The sequence below is a fragment of the Herpailurus yagouaroundi genome, unplaced genomic scaffold (genome assembly GCF_014898765.1).
Source record: "Herpailurus yagouaroundi ecotype Mexico unplaced genomic scaffold, PumYag 192, whole genome shotgun sequence".
Taxonomy (NCBI): domain Eukaryota; kingdom Metazoa; phylum Chordata; class Mammalia; order Carnivora; family Felidae; genus Herpailurus; species Herpailurus yagouaroundi.
This window is the reverse complement of record NW_024412423.1, coordinates 19,018,138-19,039,678: the sequence shown is the minus strand read 5'-3', so window position 1 is coordinate 19,039,678 and position 21,541 is coordinate 19,018,138. Positions and strand designations below refer to the sequence as shown.

Below are 21,541 nucleotides of genomic sequence, written 5' to 3'. Positions count from 1 at the left end.
GTTTTTCCCTAGTGAGGATGATATTAGCTATGAGTCTTTCATATATGGCCTTTATGACCTTGAGGTATGTTCCTCCTATCCCTACTTACTTGAGGGTTTTTATTAAGAAAGGATGCTGTATTTTGTCAAATGCTTTTTTTGCATCTATTGAGAGGATCATGTGGTTCTTATCCTTTCTTTTATTAATGTGATGTATCACATTGATTGATTTGTGGATATTGAACCAGCCCTACATCCCAGGAATAAATCCCACTTGATCATGGTGAGTAATTCTTTTAATGTATTGTTGAATCTGGTTTGCTAGTAGGGTTTCACTTTTAGTAGCATTCTTTCTGAAAATATTTTTCATATATTTTTACATTCACTTACCATTGGTTGAGCACCTCCTCTGTGAAAGGATCTGAGCTAAGTTTGTATTATATCTCATTTATTTCTTACTATGGCTTTATAATAGACAGATGTTTATTATTATTCTCATTTTATATGTAAAGAATATGGAACTTAAAATAATACGCATTTTGTCCAAGATTTTACTGCTATTGGGTGGTAGAGAAGAATTCAATCTCTCGAGGTTTTTTTAAACTCCAAATTTAGGTTTTTCTGTATTCTCCTGACTGTATATCAGACAGAATGTCTGATTAATCATTGGAGCCTGGGGACATTTTATGAGTAAGCAGGCAATGAAGCAATTGAAATTTAATAGGTTATGTAAAACCTCAATCCAACTAAACTGCTTGCTTTTGATCCTTGTCCCCATTTCTGCTACACAGTCTGCTCTGAGCACTCCCTAAATCCACAGAAGTCTTTTTCTTTTTTTTAATTCAGTGCTACTCATTTGACGCTTAGTAATATATTACTAACTCACATAATTCACAATGCTGACTTTTCATATTCTTCAGGTTATGAGGTTTTCAAAGACAGAGACCCCATAATAGGCTTTTTTCTATCTCTGTCTCTGATGACATTAGCATGGTGGTAGGGAATAGTAGATGACATATCAGTCAGGTTTTTCCCAAAGAAGCAGAACTAGTAGGTTAGAAGTACACACGTAGACCTAGATGTATACAGATATATATATATATATATATATATATATATAGAGAGAGAGAGAGAGAGAGAGAGAGAGAGAGAGGTATTTCAAAGAATTGACTTATGCAGTTGTAGGGTCTGGCTGAAAACTATAGGGCAGACTGGAAACTCTTGGGTGGGAACTGATGATGCAGTCCTTAGGAAGTATTTCTTCTTTCTCAGGGAAACCTCGGTTTTGCTCTTAAGGCCTTTCAACTGATTGGTGAGGCCCAATTATCAAGGATAATCTCTTATCAGATTAGTCTGTTATTATAGATATTAAACTTATCTACAAATTATCTTCACAGCAATACCAAAATTATTATTTAGTATAATTGGGTAATATAGCCTAACCAAATTGACACATACAACAAACCATCACAGTCTACTTCATGTCAAGTATGTGTTCATACACATCTCCTTAAATCATATTTAATCTGTAAATAAAGACAGTAACAAAGTCATACTTCTGCCTAACATAATGTACCTGTCCTACATACAATCCAAAATGTGCTAATTCCTTTCCCAGAAGAGGATCCAAAATCCTTGGGGGGGGGGGGTGCTCTTCTTCTTGATACCCTGTAACTCAAGTGTTATGATTAAAGTGAATTTATTATTAAGACATTTTATGTTAGATGATATGGGAATAAGAGGGGGAAGAAAACAAAGATACTTGCTTCAACTAGTCATGTGGACATAACTGGTATTTATAACTACCTTCCTCCACTACCCATTTCATATTTTTTTCTTCCTCAGCAAGCACCTCAGCTGGTTATAGTTCTTAAACTCGTAGGGTGATACATACCTCATTTAAGTAGGGTCTAGGCCATTAGTCCTGCTTGGATTGGGTTGCCGTAATTTTCCACTGACCTTAATCACAGGGCATGGTAATACTAAGAGATGCCTTAAGGAATCTCTTGTATTCTGGACATACTCTTCCTTGCCTCCATTGTGGAGGAAATTTCGCCTTGCTAGTCAGGATCAGTCACCCCACCAGCACAGTAATTCTCTTCTTTGTCTGTTGATTCAGAGGCCTGAGGAGCCCAAAGCAGCCAAGTGGCAGTCTTAACTTCCAGTTCAATAGAATCATTGTTGTGTCTGTTGGTGGACGCATCCCTTCCTTTGGAACTAAGACCTCTAGGACAGCTGAGCATAAAGTCATGGGAACAGGAAGCTGTGTCCCAGCCCTGCAAGATATTGCTGCCTAATTGGTACTCTAGCTAAGTCTTCAAAAGGCCATTGTACTATTCTGTCAAGTCAGCTGCTTCAAAATTGTGGGGAACATGGAAATATCAGTGAATTATATGAACTTGGGCCTTTTGCCACATTTCTTTTGCTGTGAAGTCAGTTCCTTGATGAGAAGCAATGTTCTTCGGGATACCATGAAGGTGGATAAAGCATTTTCTAAGTCCTTGGATGGTGGTTTTGGCAGAAGCATTGCATGCATGAAAGGCAAATCCATATCCAAAGTAAGTGTCTATTCCAGTAAGAGTAAAATGCTGTCCCTTCCATGATGAAAGTGGTGCGAGGTAATCATCCTGCCACCTGGTAGCTGGCTGATCACTCCAGGGAATGGTTCCTTATTGGGAATTAGGTGTTGGTCTCTCCTACTAATAAATTGAATATTCATCAGTGATGGTAGCCAGGTTGGCTTTAGTGGACTGCTGAGCCCATGTATAACCACTGTCCCTGCCATCATGGCCCCTTTGTTCATTAGTTTATCAGTTGGTGATGGAGGCGGCTGGGGAAAGAGGCTAACTGGTATCTACAGAATGGGTCTTCTTATCTACTTGATTACTAAAGTCTTTGTCTGCTGAGATCATCCTTGGGTTAGTAGTCACAGGGAACACAGATATGTTCACATTTTTTGCCCATTCAGGTAAGTCTATCTATATGCTTCTTCTCTAAATTTTCTTGTTATTAATTTTCCAGTCATGTCCCTTCCAAGTCCCTAACTGTCCAGCCAAACTATAGGCCACAATCCATGAATCAGTATATAACCACATATCTGGCCATTTTTCCTTTTAACAAAGGGAACATTGAGATATATTTTTTGAAGTTCTTTCTGCCCACTGGGAGAATATACCTTCACCAATTTTCTTCAAGGATGCCACAGAAAGGAGCTTTTAGGTTGTGCCTGCATATCTGTAAACCAAGTCTGAGGCGTTTTTTTTTTCTTCAGTAAGCTGATTGTAGAGAGAATTCTTCATGATGCCAAAAGTGCAGGCGGGGAGAGAGAAGATAGTATAGCAGTAGTGTGGACCATAGGCATTTGGGCCACTTCCTCATCTAACTTACTTGTGCCTTTCAGGCTCGAGCTCAGTTTCGTATATGCCATTTCTCTTTGATAGTGTAGTGATGCTCTGCACAGCTAACTTTATGGCTTGGTGCATCAGACTGTGCATAATTTGTGATGGGCAGCTTAGCTCTCTTTGTAACTTGGTGTTCCGTGGTTAAGTATTGAGTCACTACTAAGGCCCAGTAGCAGACCAAAAGCTGTTTGTCAAAAAAAAATAGTAGTTGTTCACAGGAGATGCCAGAGATGTGCTGTGTGCTGTGTGCTAAGGACCTGTGTGCTGTGATTCACCTACAGGATCCAATATAACATGTATATTTCTCACTGACATTTCATGCACCACTGGATCTGCTAGATCTTTTGGTACAAGTGTCAGAGCATCTTGCTCAGTAGCCTGGACGTGTTGTAGAACCTTCTCCTATTCTAAGGCTTCCTCAAAACCAGTAGCCTTTAGGTACTTGGTAAATGGGTTGAAGTAGTATACTCAAATGAGGTATGTGTTGACTCCAAAATCTGAAAAGACCCAGTAGGAGGGGCCAGATGCAACAACTTATCAGTTTTTGGTTGTAGGAGGAGCAATAACTTACAATTTATTTTAGGAGGTATATTTCTCATATCACTAGGCCCCTAGAAATTTCACTGAGATGAAAAGATACCCTGCAATTCCATTTCCCTGGACCATGGAGCCCCATCATTTCCACTTCCAAGAGTATATCTTGGAATACTCTTCCAAGATAATGGAATATAATTATTCCATTATGTGTATATAATGAAGGCCTTATATGATGGCCTTCATTATAATGTGTGTATATATGTTCATCAACAGTTGTATGCTAGAATGTTCATAGAAGCACTTGGATAATAGACCCAAACAGGAAATAATCCAAGTGCCCACCAGCAGTAGAATGGATCAATACTGTGTTACATTCATTTTCATTGGGAGTGCTGTGTAGCAGTGAGCATCAACAATGTGCAATTACATGCAACAATATTGATGACATAAGGAGCCAGACACAATAGAGTACATTTCTTATTACTTATTCACATTACTTTATAATTAGTACCAAGCTAGGTAAAACTAAACTATGATGAAAATCACTATAGTGGATGTCCTCATTAGGGAGTGACTATTAACTAGAAAGCATTATGAGAGGAAATTCTAGGGTGCTAGTAGTGTTCTGTTTCATTATCTGAATGCTGGTTACATAGGTATGGTAAGTTTGTGAAAACCCATCAAGGTTTGTAGTACATATATGTACATTTTTTTGGGTGTAAGAAAAAAAGTTAAAAAATAAAAACAGAGAGAGACACCTGGGTGGCTCAGTTGGTTAAGCATCCTACTCTTGATTTTGGCTCAGGTCATGATCTCATGGTTCATGAATCTGAGCCTCACATTGGGGCTGATAGTGTGGAGCCTGCTTAGGATTTGGGATTATCTCTGTCTCTCAAAAATAAATAAAACTTAAAAATTTTTTTTAATAAAATAAAAATAGAGAAACTTCTTTTGATTTTATGGCTGTGCATATTAGTCTATGACATGAGATAATATCACAATTCTGGGCTTAAGTATGCAACAAATCAATACTAAAATGTGTCTGGGAAGTTCTTCCAAGTGTTTAGACTGAAATTTTTAATGTGATTCAGAGAGACCCCTTAATGTATGCTGACCAATTATGCCACCTCCTGGCTTCTTTCTAGACTCTCACCTCATTTGGCAGCCTCTTCATTTAAGTAATTCCCTTTCAACTTCTGGCCATTTGTCTGTGCCTTTCCTTTAATAAAAATAGCAAAGCCCCAAGCTAACTAGTGATCGTGTTATTTTGAACATGTAACGGCCTATTTTTAGTCCTGGCATTTAACGTTTTAGCTAGTTTGGCAGTTATCTAATCAGGACTGCAGTATGAAGCTTACTTTTGATGGTCTAGGACCCCTGCTCATTATGATGTTTGATCATTAATAATGCTGATTAGAGGGGAAAAAAAGTGGTGAAAGTGAACCACAAGAGGAATCCAAAAGAGAAGTGATACATGAGGTGGTATGGGTAAATAGAAGTTTGAGAATGGTACATCCATGTGAAAGAGGCCTTCAGTAACATCCATCCAACAGTCCATTCCAACAAGAAACCAACAGTCCAAGGTTTCTTGATGGGTGGCCCTCTGACCACCTACACCAGAATTACTTCAGACCTGGAAAATTACATTCTCTAGAGATATGGCATAGGAATCCACAATTTGAAGAACTCTCAAAGTGATTCCAGTAAGCACTAAAATTTGATAGCCTTTTAATGATCTGGTCTATTTTGCTTATTTTACATGTAATAAAAATGACTTAGCCAGATGAATAAGTGACTTGTTCATATTCACACAGCTACTGGCAGAATCAGAATTAGAACTTAGCTTTCTTGGTTTTCATTAGTTTGGGTAGCTGTCAAATAAGGCATGTGGGGTAGAGTAGATAGGGCTCTGAGTTTTTCAGCTCATCTATACATAACAGTTTTGCTTCTCTTTGTTTTATACATTGGGCTTCTGTATTATATTTAAACAGACACTTTTTTTCTTGTTGATTCGATGTCAAAAAAGATGAAGTTCTGCAGTTAATTGGTTCATTTATTCAATAAGTTCATTGACTGGATGTCATATGTTAGATGAAGTTAGTGGTTGGTAATATTGAGATAAAGACATAGTTGTCTTTATGAAATTTGTAATCTCATAAAGGAAGTCACATAGGTAAAACAAGTCCAATAGGTACTTTCACATATGTAGGACTGTGTTGGGATACATAGGGAGATGCTTTGAAGGATGATCTGAAGCCCTCAGAGGCATTCTGAGTATAGGCTTTCTAGGCAGAGGCACCATGATAAATAGAAGCACAGGGGCTTAAAGTATCATCAGGTAGTTAAGGAACTGAAAGTGGTTACATTCGGCTGGAGTTGAGATTGGACTCTGAGAACTGATACTCCGAGTCTTTAGTAGGGATCAGAGGATAGATTATGAATCCCAAAATCCTGTATTAGGAAGAACCTGGGTTTAGCTACAGCATAGAGGAGTAGAACACAAAGGAAGGGTGGGTAGGGACATGTGAGGATCTTCTTGCTGGGTGGTTGCTGAGGAAGACAGGGATGAGGAGCACAGCTGGATCGACTCCTCCAGGTTATATGGCTGGAGTTAGAGGCCTTGTGTTGCTACTGTCAGCCATCTTTGCTGGACTTCCCAGTGGAATGTCATTGTCAGACTTCAGAGAGTAACCTCAGCATGTCCAGGAAGGAGTGTGCTAGCTATTCCTCTTTTTATTTTTATTTTTATTTTTAAATGGCCTCTGGATTTGTTTAATAAGGGACAGAGTGAAACTATATTGGTTGGGTGTCAAGAGCTCATGCCCCCAGAGACTGGTTATTAATAATTATTGGTCACCTTCTTGTGATATATATGGAATAATCTATTATTGTATTTTTTCTCCAGATATTATAATAAAAACAAATGGCAGGATGTAGCAGCTGTGGCTGAATTTTCACCACTTTGAAGATATGCATGAATGTGAAGCCAAAGTCCATAAAGCAGAATATCTGCCTGAAATTATATGTATTTCAAAAATCAAAATTCTCTAATTATTTGTGATATATCCTGGTGTTTAAATTCTACCAAGATTCTTATAATTTAGTCTGTAAAGAGACATTCTTCTGTATCTTCTTAAATATGTGTATTTGTATTGTAAAATAAGAATAAATATCTTAAAAGACTGTACACTAACTAGATATTTTAGCTGTTTATAAAAAGCCTAGTACCAGAATACTGCGTAACTTCCTTTGTGTTTTTCCCAAAGTTTGTCCTCTGTATGAATTAAAAGTATTAAAGTTGTTGAAGCGCTAAAAATGAAAATGCTTATATTACAAGCTATTTTTAACAGAACTTAATTGAAACCACATGAGTGAGAGACCTAATTCCAGGTCTGACTGAAAGAAACTCTATACTCAAGTTTGCTGAAGCAGGGAATGTATAATATGTACAATCAATCATACACTAAGTATTTGATATATTACCTCATCCTCAAACCTTTAGCTAATACTATCTGTAGGATTTTTTGTGTTTGTGTATGTGTGATATTACTTGTTGTGGCGTCTTTACACCGCCCTTCCTAAAAAGCAGCAGCTCTGTTGTCAGAGAACATCAGTTGTATAACTGTTGGTGAAATTGTAATTCTTAATGATTTATTAATGTTATTATACATAAAAGTAAATAAGTCAAATTTTCAAAGCTGCTTCAATGTGAAAGAAAATTCTAAAATCAATGGATTAATTTGAGGTTATGTAACCAGTATAACATTCATTTTTAAATTTTTTTTTCAACGTTTTAATTTATTTTTGGGACAGAGAGAGACAGAGCATGAACGGGGGAGGGGCAGAGAGAGAGGGAGACACAGAATCAGAAACAGGCTCCAGGCTCTGAGCCATCAGCCCAGAGCCTGATGCGGGGCTCGAACTCACGGACCGCGAGATCGTGACCTGGCTGAAGTCGGACGCTTAACCGACTGCGCCACCCAGGCGCCCCTAACATTCATTTTTAAAGATGAGTTCCATGAAGATATTTTTGTAAATTACTTGACAAGGTCTTAAGCGACTAACAAAACTATTTTTAATTTCTATTTCACGTTTCCATCTGGAGGTGAAATACGGGAAAGTTACTAGGAAATGTAGAAAAGATCATTGAAGATGGTGGCTAAAACCAAGTTTAGATCTGAATGTTTTTAAAATTTTTTAACGTTTTTATTTATTATTGAGAGACAGAGAGAGAGACAGAGCATGAGCACGGGAGGGGCAGAGAGAGGGGGAGACACAGAATCTGAAGCAGTCTGCAGGCTCTGAGCAAGCTGGCAGCACAGAGCCTGACTTGGGGCTTGAATTCACAAATCGTGAGATCATGACCTGAGCCAAAGTCAGATGCTTCACCGACTGAGCCAGCCAGGTGCCCCTAGATTTGAATTCTAAATCAGTATTCAACTAACAGAACAACTTGGTTTTAAAAGCAGAAATGTGACAAGCAGTGAGGGGAAAAGAAACTCTCAAGTTTATAATCCAAGTGGGAAGGGAAAGGACAAATTATACTTGATAGTTTCTAATCAGGTGGTAGGTTCTTAGGAGAAAGAATGACACTTGATTCTTAGGCTGGGCCTAGTGGGGCTGGAGGAAATAAGTACTTCGTATTGCTGATAAGGAAAATAGAGTTAGCTCAGAGAGAGGTTAATACTTACACCAGGCTGATGTGAGTTAGAAAGTGACAGAGCCTGGATCTGAAGGCAGGACTATTTAAATCCACTTTGTTTTATCAGCTAGAGTATAGAGAAAAGTGAGAGGGAATGAGTTGCAATTGGCATTCAAGGCTTAGGGGTGGAGGTATGACTTAAAGTATTATTAAGAGAAAGGAAAGTTGAATAAGCTTTAGATTGCTGTCTAGAAGACATGAGAAGTCCAAAGCAGATTACTGTTGGCAAATCCTACAAGAAGGTTGTATTCTTCACTTTATATCTGTGGGTAGGTCTCGAGGTCCTTCAGTGAACCTCCCTAGAAGAGCATTATAAAAAGAGTTCTTTTCTGGAAAGAGGGTCTCCATAGTTTTCATCACATTTTCAATGTTGTCTGTGATCTAAAAACAGTTAACAATGGGACTGGACCCCTTACTTCAATGTATAAATAATATTAATTTCAAGCATTTAAATTTTTCTAATTATACCTCATGAAAAAGAAATCTCAGGGCATAAGTCCCCAGGAAAATAGTTAAAAATGCATGAAAGGGCAAATGTTATGTCATTTTCATTTAGAAATTTTTAACTGGAGTGTTTTTTCACTTCTCCAAGGTGTAATTCATCATGCTTTGTTCACTTGTGAATGGCCTCTTTTCTCATATTGTATATATAGCATATGTGTTTCTATGAAGGATATAATGCCCAGACTTTCCAGATAAAAGTTAACTACAACATCTTCTACTCTAATGTTGCTTTCTAACCTACATTTTATTTTACTTTTTACTTTTTCAAATTATTTGTTTTTCTTTTTTAATTTACATCCAAGTTAGTTAACATATAGTGCAATAATGCTTTCAGGAGTAGATTCCAGTGATTCATCCCCTACATATAACACCCAGTGCTCATCCCAACAAATGTCTTCCTCAATGCCCCTTGCCCGTTTAGCAATCCCCCACCCACCCACAAACCCTCCAGCAACCCTTTGTTCTCTGTATTTAAGAGTCTCTTATGTCTTGTCCCTTCCTGTTTTTCTATTATTTTTGCTTTCCTTCCCCTATATCCATCCGTTTTGTATCTTAAATTCCACATGTGAGTGAAGTCATATATTTGTCTTTCTCTGACCAGTTTCACTTAGCATAATACCCTCTAGTTCCATCCATGTTGTTGCAGATTCTAACCTGCATTTTAAAATGTTGACCCATTTTACATTTTAAATCCTCCCTTGACTCCTTATGTTCTTCTACATACCCATTCTTCACCCTTTTACACCCAAATTTCCTAAAGAGTGCTACTTTCACACCTATCCCTCACTCCTCAGCACATCCTCCTCCTCCACCTGCCCCCAATACACACAGAGTCTGGCTTCAACTCTCATTCTCCACTGACATTGCTCCCCTCAAGGTTACCAGCAATCTTCTTGATGATAATCTAAGGGGTATTTTTCAGTGTTCATCATATCTAACCTCTCTTTCCCAGCTACTGATAATGCAGACTAGTGCTCTCTTCTTGAAAGCCTCCAGAAAGGAATGACCTCTCTGAAACATTACTCTCCAGACTTTTATCCAATGTCCAGCTCTTTCTCTTCTCTTTCTTCTGAAGGTTCATTTTCCTCTGTTCAGTCTTTAAATTTTGGTGCTTCCATGGGTTCTATTGTAGGGCTTCTTCTAATGTTACACAGTCTCCCTGGGTGATTTCATCTATCTCTGACTTCAGTCACTATCTTTTTGCAGTTGACCCTAAATCTTTGTCTGTAACTGCCATGGATATTGGTAGTAGACATGTGTGGTGATTGTCTCTGCATCTGTCCCCCAAGAGGTTACTTGTCTTTCCTTATATACCCACAGCATCCTATACTTGCCCATTATCATAATGTTAATTGTAATAATTATAATAATACTTATAGTTAATTGTCAAATTCTGTTTTTTTCTTCCTAGACTATAAGGTCCTTGAGTGAAGGAATTACACTTGTTCATTATTATATTTTAATTCCCCTCTACCTCCATCCTAATTGGGTTTTGAATTTCCAAGCCATATGGTTTAGGTTGGATTGATCCCTTCTTAGTTCCAGGGGTGAGCCTTTAATGATTTAAGGAAATTAACATAGCCCACCCAACTCTGGCAGGATGATTGGTTTAGAAATGGGGCCATGGCCTAAAATGATTCTATTGGAATCAAGTTCAGAGGTTTTTTTCTGGAAATTCTGGGATATAGACTTTTTCCTTTTTACTTTTGGATTTTTACCTGAAAGGATTTTACCTGAAAGAAACACTGCTGGAGCCACCTGTGTCCACACATGGAGGCCTGGGAATGGAGGTCACATAAAGAGATTAGAGTTGTGATAGAGTGATTGGATTCTTTTTTTTTTAATTTTTTTTTTCAACGTTTATTTATTTTTGGGACATAGAGAGACAGAGCATGAACGGGGGAGGGGCAGAGAGAGAGGGAGACACAGAATCGGAAACAGGCTCCAGGCTCTGAGCCATCAGCCCAGAGCCCGACGCGGGGCTCGAACTCACGGGCCGCGAGATCGTGACCTGGCTGAAGTCGGACGCTTAACCGACTGCGCCACCCAGGCGCCCCTAGAGTGATTGGATTCTTGATATCATTGGGGCAGTCCCTGGATGCAGCTGTGCCTGAACTTTCCATCTACTTTAGGTCAAATTATGAGAGTTCATCATTTTTTTTTTCAATTAAGCTAGTTTAGTTTGGTTTTTCTATCATGTGTAATATAGAACATCTTCACTGCCTAGAGTTGTAGATCAGTGTAACCAAATGCTTACTTGTCATTACTGCATGGGTTCTCATGGTATCTGATATTCAACATACCCCAACCTGAACTTATTTTCCCCCTTGGAGCAGTTCTGTTTTCTGTTTCAGTGCTAGATATCTTCATCCACCCAAGTTATATGAGCCAGGAATTTGGCTATCATCCATAATCCCCCCCTTGTTTTCTCACAGGCAGTCATTCATGAAGTCCTGTTGGTCCTGAATCCTAAAGACTCCTTAGTATTTCCACTCCCCTCCATTCCTATGGCTATTCTCTGAATTCATGGCAGTATTTCATTGGCTGCTTTAGTGTAACAGCCTTACCACTAGATGCTCAGCCTTTATTCTTTTATCCTATAGTTAAATTTCCACAATGCATCAAGAAGGAGTTTTCTGAAATGCTCATCTGATCATGTTTTCTGCTGAAAATCCCCCAATAGCTCTTCAGTGTATTCCGAATAAAGTATGATCTTTTGAACTTATTTTACATAATATTCTTAATCTAGTTCAGTGTTACCAGTAGATTATATTATATGCCACTGAATTTTTATATTTTCTTTTGCCTGCAGGCCTGCCTGTGCTGCTCCATCTGCCTGAAGCACAACTCCCCCACACACATCCTCTTCTTTAGCTTCTATTTTAATTTTTAATCCCTATTCATTCCTTCCTTCAGAAAACTCTCCTTAATTCCCCCGAAAGGCTGTCTTTGTATTCCCATAATATCCTGTACTTGTCCACATCATAGCATTTGTCACAGTGTACTGTAATTACCTGTCAAATTCTTTTTTTTCCCCTAGACTGTAAGCTCTTCAAGTGTAAGAACCACATCTTGTTCATCAGTGCGTTTCTAGGTTCTAGCGTAGCTGCCAGACACATTAAACATATTATTGTATTTGAAAAATATTTGTTGGGGAGCATGGGTGGCTCAGTCGGTTAAGCATCCGACCTTGGCTCAGGTCATGATCTCATGGTTCGTGGGTTTGAACCCCACGTGGAGCTCTGTGCTGACAGCTCAGAACCTGGAGCCTGCTTTGGATTCTGTGTGTCCCTTTCTCTCTGCCCCTCCCCCCCAGTCACACTCTGTCTCTGTCTCTCTCCTCAAAAATAAGTGAAACATTAAAGAATATATACTTGTTGAAAAAATGTCATAGAAGTGTGGCATTATATAAAGGGACTTCTTTTTTTTTTTTTTTTTTTAGTATTTCCTTTTTTAATTTTTTTTTCAATATATGAAGTTTATTGTCAAATTGGTTTCCATACAACACCCAGTGCTCATCCCAAAAGGTGCTCTCCTCAATACCCATCACCCACCCTCCCCTCCCTCCCACCCCCCATCAACCCTCAGTTTGTTCTCAGTTTTTAAGAGTCTCTTATGCTTTGGCTCTCTTCCACTCTAACGTCCTTTTTTTTTTTCCTTCCCCTCCCCCATGGGTTTCTGTTAAGTTTCTCAGGATCCACATAAGAGTGAAAACATATGGTATCTGTCTTTCTCTGTATAGCTTATTTCACTTAGCATGACACTCTCCAGTTCCATCCATGTTGCTACAAAGGGCCATATTTCATTCTTTCTCATTGCCACGTAGTACTCCATTGTGTATATAAACCACAATTTCTTTATCCATTCATCAGTTGATGGACATTTTGGCTCTTTCCATAATTTGGCTATTGTTGAGAGTGCTGCTATAAACATTGGGGTACAAGTGCCCCTAGGCATCAGTACTCCTGTATCCCTTGGGTAAATTCCTAGCAGTGCTATTGCTGGGTCATAGGGTAGGTCTATTTTTAATTTTTTGAGGAACCTCCACACTGTTTTCCAGAGTGGCTGCACCAATTTGCATTCCCACCAACAGTGCAAGAGGGTTCCCGTTTCTCCACATCCTCTCCAGCATCTATAGTCTCCTGATTTGTTCATTTTTAAGGGCCTTCATTTTAATAGAATAAAATAGAATTCTAATAGAATTCAAGGTCAGGATTTCAAACTGATTTATTTTATATTAAAGTAAAAGTTTGATTCCTTAAAAGCACTTATCACAGTATGTAATAACTTGTTTACTTGTTGGGTTTTTTTTACTTTATTTTTTAACATTTATTTATTTTTGAGACAGAGAGAGACAGAGCATGAACAGGGGAGGGGCAGAAAGAGAGGGAGACACAGAATCGGAAGGCTCCAGGCTTTGAGCCATCAGCCCAGAGCCTGATGCGGGGCTTGAACTCATGGACCGTGAGATCATGACCTGAGCTGAAGTCGGATGCTCAACCGACTGAGCCACCCAGGCACCCCTACTTGTTGGTTTCTTAAGGGCAAAGGATATACCTGTCTTGTTTGTTATTGTACTCTTAGCACCAAGAACATAGTAGGTGCTTGATGCACCATCTCTTTTTGATTGTTTCCGTTAGCATAAAAAATTCTTTGTTATCTTCTGTCGTAAAAAAAGAAACCAGTTTTCCCTCTTCCCATCTCCTCTCACTCATTTTCTCTGCATAGGGATGTCAGCAAAACAGAGAAAGTATCTATACTTGCTTTAACACTTCCTTTCTACCCTTTATTTTTTTGAACTCACTCTTGCACACGATTCCACTGAAACTACTCTTACCAAGATGCCTATGTTGATGAATCTAATGGACACTTAAATTTTCAGCAACATTCAACACAGTTGATCCCTTCCTTCTTTTGGGAACTTTTTCTTCTCTCCTTATTCTTCTCTGCTAGATCCTTCTCTTCAAGGCCTCTAAGTGTTGTCTTTGTTGAATCTTAGTCCTGGACCCTCTTCCACACATACACATTCTCCCTAGGTAAACTCATCCATTACATTATTTTAAATGCCTTCCACATTTATCTTTCTAATCCTGTCTTCTCCCCATATATTTTACTTAGAATCTCTACATGGATGTCTAATAGACAAGTAAAACTCAACATATCCAAACTTAATATGCTTGATTTTCTTCTTCAAGTCTGTGCTTTTCCTGGTCTTTTTATTGGGAAATAACTTCCATTTAGATGCTTAAGGGAAAAACCTAGGGGTTAATCCTTGGTTTTTCTTTCCTTCACTTATATCAGAATTCCTATTAGCTGTATCTCCAAAATAACTCCAGTTAGCCATTATCTGCTTTCACTGAAAATACACAGTAGCCTCCTATACAGTTTTTCTGCTTTCATTTTTATTCTTCTATAATCCTTTCTTCTCAGAATATCCAGAGTGATCTTCTAGAGCCATTTATTGTCCGTCTGTAGTTTTAAACTCCTGCAATAGCTCCCATCACATTTAATCTATCTTTGTAACCTCTCAAACATCTTCTTCTTCCCAGAGTGCACTCAGCTTCTCTGACCTCTTTTTTTCTTCTTCAAACAAGTCAAACCCATTTCTGCCTCAGAGGCTTTGTACTCTTTCTTCTCTCTGCTAGAATATTCTTTCCATGGCTCATTCCTCTTCATTGTTTAGACTTCATTTTAAATCCCACATCTTTGGAGAGGACTTTCCTGACCATTCTATCTAAGTATGGCCTCCTCCAGATGCTTGCTACCAACTATATTGTTCATAGCTCCTAGCACAACTTGCAAACATCTTGTTCATTTTGCCCCTTCCCACTGAGAACTAAGTTCTCAAGAGTAGGTATTTTTGTTAGTACTGTGTCCTCAGTTCCTACAAGTCTGAGACCTTGGAGGTCCTCAAGAAGTATTTGTTGAATAAATGAATGTTTTTGTTTTCTGGACTCAAACTACTGCTATTGCCTTAAAAACTTTTTTTGGGGGCGCCTGGGTGGCTCAGTCGGTTAAGCATCCGACTTCGGCTCAGGTCATGATCTCGCAGTTCGTGAGTTCAAGCCCCACGTCGGGCTCTGTGCTGACAGCTCATAACCTGGAGCCTGTTTCCGATTCTGTGTCTCCCTCTCTCTCTCTGACCCTCCCCCGTTCATTCTCTGTCTCTCTCTGTCTCAAAAATAAATAAACGTTAAAAAAAATTAAAAAAAAACCGTTTTTTTTGTTTTTCTTTTCTTTTCTTTTTTTTTTTTTTAAAGTAGGCTTCACATCTAGCACGGATCCCAGCACAGGCCTTGAACTCATGACCCTGAGATCAAGACCTGAGCTGAGCTGAGATCAAGAGTCAGACACTTTACCAAGTAAGCCACCCAGGCACCCCTGCCTTTCCCTTATTATATAGCAGTTAATCATCAGTTGGTTTAAGAGTTTTTAAAACTGAGGTACCCTAGTCCTTCTATGTATTACTCAGGCAGTTTTACTTGATCATCTTGATTCTGAATGTCTTGTTCTGTGACATTATTGGTGAGAACTGAACTTGTTTCATGAGAATTTAGCATAATTGAGGCATGCTTATTAGTATTGTGATTAAAGGAGATAGATTCCAGTTTTATTGCCACCTTTTCCTATATCTGTAACCAGAAGAGAGTGCCCCTGTCTTTTATGTTACTGGAAGCAGGTGGACACAGACCCATACGCTATTGGGGTTTTGGGGTGGCTGAATCACCCATCCCTGAGTGAAAGTGTAGGCCTTAAATCTAACAGTTACACATTCATATAATATTAATGAATAGAAAACAATTACTTCATTTCTCACATTTCCTCCTTGCTGATTATCTAAAGTAAAAGAGCCTACTTTAAGACACCTCAGCCTCTTTGTGGGAAGAGGCAGTGTTAAGTGAAAGAGAAAAAAAAGATAATATACACTGTTACTGAATTTGAAGTTATTTTCAATTTAATCTGCATAATTAAGTATAGTTATGTGTCATAACAAACTTGTGTCATTTCATTGCTTTCTTATTATGTAATTTGAATATTACACTGCAACATAAAGGAAATGTGATGAATGATAGCAAGTTAATTTAGTTTTTTCTGTACCTTTTAAGCATAAATCTAAATGAGACTACAGAAATGAAGTTATTACATGATTAGAGAATACTAAAACAAAGTATCTCTTATGCAAGCAGTCATGTTCTTTCCCTTATTAATATCTATAATTATCCATGAAGTAACTTTTTCCCAAGATGAAAGCACACAAGGTTATTGTATTTAGAAACTTACTTCTGAGAGGACAAGGAAATACTCTTCTCTTTGCCAGTCATGGACCAGCCATGAGTCCTTTGTGTCATTGGTTCTATATACACAGGTTTGGGTCTGTTTCCACTCTAACTAATTTAGTGTAACTTACTAATATAAAAGCAAAATAATATACCCCCAAATGAATGTTTAATTGACTTATAGGATGTGCATATTCTCACTTCTAAATATTGCATTGATTTCATTTTTTGTTTACAAAAATTGTATTCCATATTCACATTTCTTTTCTCTCTCTTTTTTTTTGGAGAAAAATACAGTTAATTCTGAGCAACACAAGTGTGAATCTTATCTGTAGATTTTTACAGTTTAGTTCTATAAATGTATTTCCCTTATGATTTTAATATTTTCTTTAACTTAATCATAAGAATACAGTATATAATATATATAAAATACAAAAATATGTGTTAATCAACTGTTTATGTTATTGATAGGGCTTCTGGTCAACATTAGGCTATTAGTTAAGTTTTTGGAGAGTCAAAAGTTATACTTGGATTTTTGAGGTTGTAGTGGTTGGGGCCCCATGCCCCCTGCTCACTTGTTCAAAGGTCAACTCTTTACATAGTTCATTTTGCCTTATTAGAAATCTTTCTGTTTTGGTGCCAGAATCTCAAGGATTATCTTTATACATGTACTGTCCTGCTGTTTTGAGCCTGTATTGCCCAGTAAACTATGGGGCTTGGTAAATGAATCTTAACCCCAAAATGTTGTATGTCACCTTCTCAGAAAGACCTTCCCCACTTCCCTCGTTTCATTACTTGGTTCTCATTGAGAAGCTAGTCTAAAATTACCTTACTTATTGTCTCCTTATATAGAAAGTTAGATATGCCTTCTTTGTTTACTTTGGATCCCCAGTACCCAGACCAAGGACACTTAAGCATTTGTGGAATTAATAAATTAGTTTCTTAATCATCTATAAATAGTGCTTTAAAAAAAAATCTTGCAACAGTGAAACTCATGGTAACCGCTGAAATTGTCAGTCTGCCTGTTTGTTTTCTTTTTTCTACAGAAGACCACTTATTTTAGAGTTTAAACTCTAGCTGTAAATTAGTGGGAGTTGGTAGCCACTCAAGGAAAAGACTTTTATTTTTCTGCCTAATTAAATGAAATTTTCAAAAGGGTTTTTAAAATCTAGCCTTCCAACCACATACCGGTCATTTACTGACATCCATATTTGTCAGAGAATTTCGTCCCACGCTACAAAAATTTCTATTATGGAGGGGGAGTGGGGGAATTAATGGGGGTACTGAAAATTTATTTAGACCAGTTTGATCGGAACCCTGATAAATTTTGGCGTCCTGGGTTTAATAAGACTGTAAGGTCATTTTCAAGCCATGTGTTTTTCTTTGGAAAGTGGTTTTCCTCCCATCAAATCCATTTGTGTACAATTCCACTGTAGAATTCCTCTCTCCCTTACATAATAGACGTTAAGATAAAGCTTAAATCCCTAAATCCTGAGCTTCCCATCATTAGCTCTCACAAAAGGCTAATTCCCGGTATCTGGGTTCGAGGGTTCAAGGAGCCTGTGGTAAACCCTGAAGGTGGCTGCCCAGAGCCCTTGGCCGAGGCCTTCTCTGCTGGAGGTCATGGCTGTGGAGGGTGTCTTGGGCAGGATTCTCCACCAGCCACAGGCTGTCAAGCTTTGAGCCCACACACCTCGCGGCCTGGCGCGGGTAGGCCCGTGGCTCCGCACTCAAAGTCTAACCTAGGTCGAACACCTTCCCCGCTGAGGGGGCGACCAAACCCGGACAGGCGCCGGATGGAGGTACAAAACCTTGGAGGCTGAAGAGGGAAGGGCAGGGAAGGGTCGATTGCCCGTGGAGCTCTAAGCATCCCGCTTTTTCGTGGGTGCAGGGAGCTGAAGCCTTCTGCATCGCAAAGTCCCGCTGAAGCCTTCTTCATCGCAAAGTCCCGGGCATCGTAGCCTCGGATAGCAGCAGCCAACGTCACGGAGAAGGACCGTGACCCGAGCGCGTTCCCCCTTCACTTCCCCAACCATCTCTATTCCCCGCCCCTCCCCTCTTTTCCGCGCACACCCCGCCCCGTGAGCTGCCACGTGAGGGAATCCACTCGTTAGCCTATGGGGGCTAGCTCCGCCCCACGCCCCCGCCTTGCCCCCTGCTCTGCGCGCCGCCACGTGATGCGGCTCACCGCCAGCCAATGGACGCCGGTCTTGCCTCGCGCCCCGCCCCGCGCGCCGTGGCCGTTTGAAGTGACTAATTTCTGTCATATGACTGAGGCGCTCATGGGGGTGGCGGGGCGGCTCTAGGAGCGGGGGCCTAGCAATCGCCCTAAGGAACAACCCTGATCTGGCCGTGGTCAGCATGGCCCCTACGCTGTTCCAGAAGCTCTTCAGCAAGAGGAGCGGGCTGGGCGCGCCCGGTCGGGACGCTCGAGACCCAGATTGCGCGTTCAGGTAGGGCGCTGCGGGGCGGGGGGGGGGCGCGCGGAGCCGATGGCCTTGTGGGCTTGGGGCTCCAGATGTGCAGGGGCCTTCGGTGTTCGTGTCCGCGCGGCATTGCTGCGCGGGTACTTGGACCTGGGCCTCAGTGAGGTGGGGCTGGGCAGCTGGGGACTTGTGCTAGAGGGCTAGAGCGAGGTCCTGCCTCCCCACCACCCCTATCCCTCCGCTGGCCCCTTCCCCCTCCTCCCGGTCTGTTTGTTTATGTCCTGCCCGACTTCCACTCGCGGCTGTGCCTTCCCCACCGACCACCGCGGCCTGAGCGTAGGGTCCACACTCCTTCCTGGAAGCGAGTAGAGTTGGGAGCGGGCTGGGTTGGATCTCAGCCTCCGTCCTCTGGGCTGAGAAGTTCTCCCCTCCTCCTAGCGACCAAGTCGCCCTCTGGGTGTTCCATTCCCCTTACTCGCTGTTGTGGAGAGAGCTGCACGTTTTGGGCAACCTTCTGAGGGTAGAAGACTAGAGGAGCAAGTAGGCAAGGTGCCATTCTTTCAGGTTTCTTGGAAACGAATACTGGAGGTGTGCAGTTGCCGGAACGAGCGATCTTAGTGTTATCGAAGGACAAAGATGAAACCTGAGAGGTTATGGTTACTACTGACTGGACTGATTCAGATGAAGTACGGTCTTAGAATTGACCATCGAATCATCCCGTTAGAATTTACCAAAAATAAGTCTAAAAATTGAAAACGATAGCAAAATCTTTTGTGGTATTACAGGCTTTGTTCATTTTTGGTTGCACTACCTGTTGCTGGCAGAAAAAACTTCGTAGAATTGTAAGATTTAATGTAATAGAAACGTGAATTCAAGGTAAAATTTAGTCTCCAAACCGCATTTGAAGAAGAGGTTATGTCTTTCACATAGCCTTCATAGTTGCTGCGGTGTGGAAACTTGTAAATATAACTGGGCTAAATGTCACGTATCACTCAAACCTGGTAGGACAGCAGAGAGCCCAGTTGTTCAGTAGTAGTAGGAAAAAATGAGAGTCTGTTAAATTTTGCAACAGGCAAAAGTTTGAAATGACTGTACCACACTGGTACAAGGTTTTGATATTCTTAAAATTATTCACTCTCTTTGTAATGCAGGTCACATTATTAAACATTGAGTAATACATGTGGAATTGTATTAAATGGAAAGAAATTCACTGACTTTTAGAGGAAGAAAAATCTCAATATGGACATTTTGGAAAGGTGTTTATTTAGTAAAAGATGTTTTTCTAGGTTTGAGTCTTTTGCACTTGGAAATAAATGCCTTGCCATGCTCATCTAATAACTTTTAAAAAACATTTCTTTCCTGATTTTCTTTTGAAAGATGAAAGTGTAGTCTAGTTAGTACTCCATTGAGACATCCAGTAAATCAGGAGTCAGTAGAAAGCAGGTTGAGAATATTATAAAGGTGACGCTTGATTAGGCTTTCCATTTCTGGGCAAAGATTGACTTTGGGATACTCAGGTTTCCAAGGGTCTCAAGTCACTCACTCGTGAAAAAAAATTTTCGTGTCTATTTTTAAAAAATGTAAAGCCTACTATATAGTTGTGTAATAGTACTTTAGAGTTGCCAAAGCACTTTCTCATTAGTTATCTCATGTGATATTTCACAACAACCTTGTGAGATAGAACAAGTAGCAATATAGATAACTATGTGATCCTTTTTACAGTGGAAGTAAGAATTATGTGTAAGCCCAATAAGTGCAGTACAATTTAGAAATGATTGCTTTTAAAAATAAAATGTGTACAAGTGTAAATGTGAGAAAATGAAAACTGGTTAACATTCACACAGCTAGTAACTTGTAGATCTAGTTAGCCCAGGTATTTTTTTTTTAAACAACTTCACTGGGCTATAATTTACATGCAATGATATTGAGCCATTCTAAGAGCACAGTTCTGTGAATTTTCTTATATGTACACAGTTTTGTACTCACTACCCCAGTGAAGTTTTAGAATACTTCCATCCCCAGAAAGTTCCCTTAAGCCTCTTTGCAGTCCATTCTTAAACTATTGTCACTCAGGGCAGTCCCTTATCTCCTCTAATGACAAAAGGTTTGACTTTTCTAAAATTTCCTATAAATGTGATCATATTGTTTATATAGCCTTTTCTGTCTGGCTTGTTTTAAATCAGAGTGATGATTTTGAGATTCATCTAAGTTGCACTTATCAGTAGTTCTTTCTATTTTGTTGCTGAGTAGTATTCCATTGTATGGATGTACCAAAATATGTTTATCAATTCACTACCAACTGGCAAACATTTGGGTTGTTTCCAGATTTGGGCTGTGATGAACAATGCTGCTATGAACATTTGTGTACAAATCTTTATGCAGACATATGTTTTCATATCTCTTGGATGGTTACCTAGGAGTGGGATTGCTGGGTCACATGCTAGGTATACGCTTAACTTTTTAAAAACTTGGGGTGCCTGGGTCGCTTGGTTAGTTGGTCGTCCAACTCTCGATCTTGGCTCAGGTCATGGTCTCAGGGTCATGAGATCCAGCCCTGCATCCATCTCTGTCCCAACAGCGTGGAGCCTGCTTGGGAGATTCTCTGTCCTTTCTCTCTCTGCCACTCCCCCACTCGTGCCTATGCACTCTCTCTCTCTCGAAATAAATAAGTGACCTTCAAAAAGGAAAGAAATTTTTTTTAAAAATCGCTAAACT

At 39.7% G+C, this 21,541-nt stretch overlaps 2 protein-coding genes across 5 annotated transcripts in view; both read left to right on the top strand.

Annotated features, from left to right (window-relative positions):
- MEIKIN (meiotic kinetochore factor) overlaps positions 1 to 7,150 on the top strand; it is an 84,228-nt gene extending 77,078 nt beyond the window's left edge. For all 3 annotated transcript variants that reach the window (XM_040444409.1, XM_040444408.1, XM_040444407.1), the window contains one exon: positions 6,823 to 7,150. In XM_040444409.1, the coding sequence (XP_040300343.1) occupies positions 6,823 to 6,854 (32 nt within the window). In that variant the 3' untranslated portion in view covers positions 6,855 to 7,150. The remainder of the gene's footprint in view (positions 1 to 6,822) is intronic.
- Positions 7,151 to 18,667: 11,517 nt separating this feature from the next.
- FNIP1 (folliculin interacting protein 1) overlaps positions 18,668 to 21,541 on the top strand; it is a 144,732-nt gene continuing 141,858 nt past the window's right edge. For both annotated transcript variants that reach the window (XM_040444406.1, XM_040444405.1), the window contains exon 1: positions 18,668 to 18,853. In XM_040444406.1, coding sequence (XP_040300340.1) covers positions 18,762 to 18,853 — 92 coding nt within the window. In that variant the 5' untranslated portion in view covers positions 18,668 to 18,761. The remainder of the gene's footprint in view (positions 18,854 to 21,541) is intronic.